General features: G+C 53.4%; 1 protein-coding gene across 2 annotated transcripts in view; it reads right to left on the bottom strand.

Moving 5' to 3' along the window:
- DPP9 (dipeptidyl peptidase 9) overlaps positions 1 to 3907 on the bottom strand; it is a 41447-nt gene that overhangs the window by 25712 nt on the left and 11828 nt on the right. For both annotated transcript variants that reach the window (XM_015567061.1, XM_006754034.2), the window contains exons 5-7: positions 2389 to 2562; positions 2138 to 2306; positions 1302 to 1415 (exon numbers count right to left, since the gene is read on the bottom strand). In XM_015567061.1, coding sequence (XP_015422547.1) covers positions 1302 to 1415; positions 2138 to 2306; positions 2389 to 2562 — 457 coding nt within the window. The remainder of the gene's footprint in view (positions 1 to 1301; positions 1416 to 2137; positions 2307 to 2388; positions 2563 to 3907) is intronic.

Here is a 3907-nt window from a genome sequence, read left to right as displayed (position 1 = left end):
TTCAGCAGCCCCAGTTAATAACACATGTCTCCAGAAGAAGAATTACAATAAAGATCATTGTGAGAATAAGTAGATCACTGGGTGGTAACAGCTGAGAGAGAAGTGGGGTGACTGGCCAAGCTGACGTCACAGGGACAGAGCCATGGCCGCTCCTTCCTCAGCAGGCCCTTTCCTTCCTTAGCCACTGAGAAGGTTCTCTTGCTGCTTCCTGTTTCTGCCCTAAGGCTCCCTGTGGACAGACCAAAGATGTCTCCGCACCTGCTTTAGGGCGGAGCCCTGGACGCCTAAGAGGCTGAGTGGCTGGCTCAAGGCCATGTGGCTTGGGAGTGGCAGCACTGTGCTTCCGACTCAGCTGTGACAAACAGGAGTCTCCCGACATTGTGCAATGTCCCCTAAAGGCAGGTTCACCCCAGCTGAGAACGACTGATATATGCCCAGAAGATCACCCACCAGGATCGGTGTATAAAGGTATTCATAGGAGTATTGATTATGATACCAAAATAAAACCAAAACCCACAACTAGAAACAACCAAAGAACTAGCTCAATAAACCATGGCACAGTCACGCTCCAAAGAGTTGTGTGCTGACTGCAAGGGATTGTGTCCCCCCAAATCCAAATGTTAAAGCCTATCCCCAATATAATGGCATTACATGATGGGGCCTTTGGCAGGTGATTAGATCATAAGGGCGGAGCCCTCATGAGAGGGGTAAGTGTCCTTATAAAAGAGACCCCAGGACATGAGGACACAGCAAGAAGGTGCCATCTATTAACCAGGAGGAGGTTCTCACCAGACACTGAATCTTCTGGCGCCTTCATCGTGAATTCCCAGCCTTGAGAACCATGAGATGTAAGTAAGTGCTGTTTATAAGCCCCCCAAACTGTGGTGTGGTTATAGCAGCCCAAATGGACCGAGACACTGATATCAATAGAAAGATTGCCGAGGTTTCTTTAGTGACAAGTGCAAAGAGCAGAAAAGCACACAGAGTCTATTAAGAAAAGAAGTGTACACAGAGCATTTTGTTAATCCTCAACCAAGAGTATTTTTTCCATTGATTTTTAGAGAGAGTTGAAGGGAGGGAGGGGGAGAAAGGAGAGAGAAAGAGAAACATCGATTGGAGAGAGCCACATCGACTAGTTGCCTCTAGCACCCGCCCCAGGCCAGGGATCCAACCTGCAACCCAGATACATCCCCTTGACCAGGAATCGAACCCACAACTCTTCAGTGCGCAGGCCAATGCTCAAACCACTTAACCCCTGGCCAGGACCACGAAGCATTTTTTAAAAATGGAAAGGGACCTACCTTCCCGGGAGGCTGTGGGACACCACCAGTAGCCAGTGAAGCGGTCAAATTCTTCCTGGATGACGAAGGTGGCCACGCCTGCAGATTTGGGGTCCTCGAGAACGTTGGATAAGCCTGGAGGAGGAGAAAGCAGGACGAGAGGTGAGGAGTCTTATTTAAGGCAGGTTCCTCCCCCTCGGCACTGCTAACATTGGGGTCAGCACATTCTCTGTGGGGGGCTGTCCTGAGCACTATGGGGTGTTGAGTAGCATCTCTGAACTTCCACCCACTCGATCCCAGGACATCCCCACCCAGCTATGGCAACTAAAAGTATCCCTGGACATGGCCAGTGTCTGAGTTGCCCCTGGCTGAGCTGCTCAGGTTTAGAGTGAGGGCACCAGGACTGTGGGGCAGGACAGGGGGGCAGGACAGGGGGGCAAGTCTGAGGCCACGCCAGGTGCAGAGTTCCAAAAACATCTTTAGAAGGGGAAGGTCACCTTCCAACGAGGAGGGGCATGAGGGAAAACTCGGGGAGCAGGTGAGATCTGAGCTTGAACCATGGAGTCAGAAAGGAGAGCAGAGGTGGGAGGGGCCGAGTGAGCAGAGGTGCAGAATAAGTGTCTGGTGGAGGGGGGCCAAGAGGGCCACACAGGAGGGAGGCTTGTGAGAGCCGGGTTCAGGAAGGTGCCTGGGGTCAGGGAGAGTGGAGTGGGGGCAGGGTATTTTCTAGAAGCTGGACTGGTGGCTTTGATGATTGTGCCTGGAAAGTGCTGGCCTGGGCCTGGCCCAACAGACCACACCCTTGGGTGCAGGTTCCTGTCCACCCTGGCCAGGACTGACACCTCTGCCCGCTTTACCCCTGTGGCAGAAAGTCAGCCGCTGCTCTTCGCCGGTCTCAATGTTGGCCACCCACAGGTCACTGTTGTTGATGAAGGAAAAGAAGGCGGGGTCGGCAGGGCAGATCTTGGGGTCCATCCGAGGCCCAGAACACTGGGTCTTGATTTCCAATGGCTTCATGGGGGACACCTGGGGACAGAGAGGCCTGGCTCAGGGGGGGCAGGGTGCCGCCCACCTGCCCACCCCACCGCAGCGAGGGACCGGCACTTACCATGAAGCCATTCTTGCCCCCGTCCCGACAGTGGAAGAGGCTGTTGCTGGCCTGGAAGAGGAAGAGGCCGCTCTCGCTGTGGAAGTCATAGGAGGTGATGCCAAAGACGCCCAGGCGCTTCCGCTCCCGCAGCAGCTCCTCCTCACGAGAGTAGACCCCGTGGTGGGGCGTGGCCTGGCGACACGCAGGAGACAGATGCCAGTGTCAGCAGCCAGAGGCCCTGGCACCCGGGCATTACCAGGAGGGACCTATTTGACCTGGGTCCACGCCAGGGAGAACCTTCTGATGAGCAGCGCTGCACCGAGCGGAACGGGTGGCAGGTCCTTTCAGGTCTTACATGGAGCTCCTGCCCTCGTGCCCGCCTCTGGGCTTGCCTGTGCCCCTTTCCCCTGGAACCTCCAAGGCAGACAGCACTGTCCTCTCCCTACAGCATGGAGACACTGCTGGACTGCTCTTCCCTGGTCCCCAAAGCCAACCCCACAGATGCCTCCATCCTGTTCACCCCCTCTTCCTGCCAAAAGCATGTGATCCGAACCCACCTAACACCAGTCATACTTTCTGCACAGGTGGGGGGCAGGGCAAATTCCAGACCACCTGATCCCCATACACCCAAGCCTGGTGGGTCTGGGCAGCTAAAATATTGGGGGCAAGGAGAATTCTGAGGATGACATGGAGATGTAGAGGAACATTAGTGATAAGAAACGCATTTTAAAATAGCAGAACCCAAGCCCCGTAGAGCAGCAGCCTGTGCACTGAAGGGACTCAGGTTCGATTTCAGTTAAGGGCACATGCCCAGGTTGCAGGTTCAATCCCCAGTAGGGGGTGTGCAGGAGGCAGCCAATCAATGATTCTCTCATCATTGATGTTTCTAGCTCTCCCTTTTCCTTCCTCTTAAATAAAATAAAAAAGCAGAACCCAAAGCAAAATTACCCCCGTGCTGAGACAAAAGCTATGTGAACACAGCTCCTTGGCTTGGGGACTAAATGGGGCAGGCAAAAGGGAGAGCTGCTGGGGTGGCATGGAGAAACTCAGAGTGTGTCATCCCCCCACACCCTACTGTCGAATTCCTTTTACAGAACTAAACCAACCAATGAAAAAGGTGCTCTCGTTCTTCACCCGCCATCCTTCTCCCTGGAACCGAGTCATTAATGGATGACATGAATTATTAGCCAAGTCTCCATAAAAAGGCCTGGGCCCAAGTCAGTTCAAGTCTTTGGTGAGGTGTTTAAAAGGAAGAGATGCTGCCCTGACCAGTTTGGCTCAGTGGATAGAGCATCGGCCTGCAGACTCAGGGGTCCCAGGTTCGATTCCGGTCAAGGGCATGTACCTTGGATGCGGGCACATCCCCAGTAGGGAGTGTGCAGGAGGCAGCTGATCGATGTTTCTCTCATCGATGTTTCTAACTCTCTATCCCTCTCCCTTCCTCTCTGTAAAAATCAATAAAATACATTAAAAAAGAAAAAGGAATAGGTGCTTTGATAAACACTCTTATCAGAAGCCTAGACTCTGGGACTGAGCA

The sequence above is a fragment of the Myotis davidii genome, unplaced genomic scaffold (genome assembly GCF_000327345.1).
Source record: "Myotis davidii unplaced genomic scaffold, ASM32734v1 scaffold551, whole genome shotgun sequence".
Taxonomy (NCBI): Eukaryota; Metazoa; Chordata; class Mammalia; order Chiroptera; family Vespertilionidae; genus Myotis; species Myotis davidii.
The sequence above is the reverse complement of the archived record's forward strand: the minus strand, read 5'-3'. Positions and strand labels throughout refer to the sequence as shown.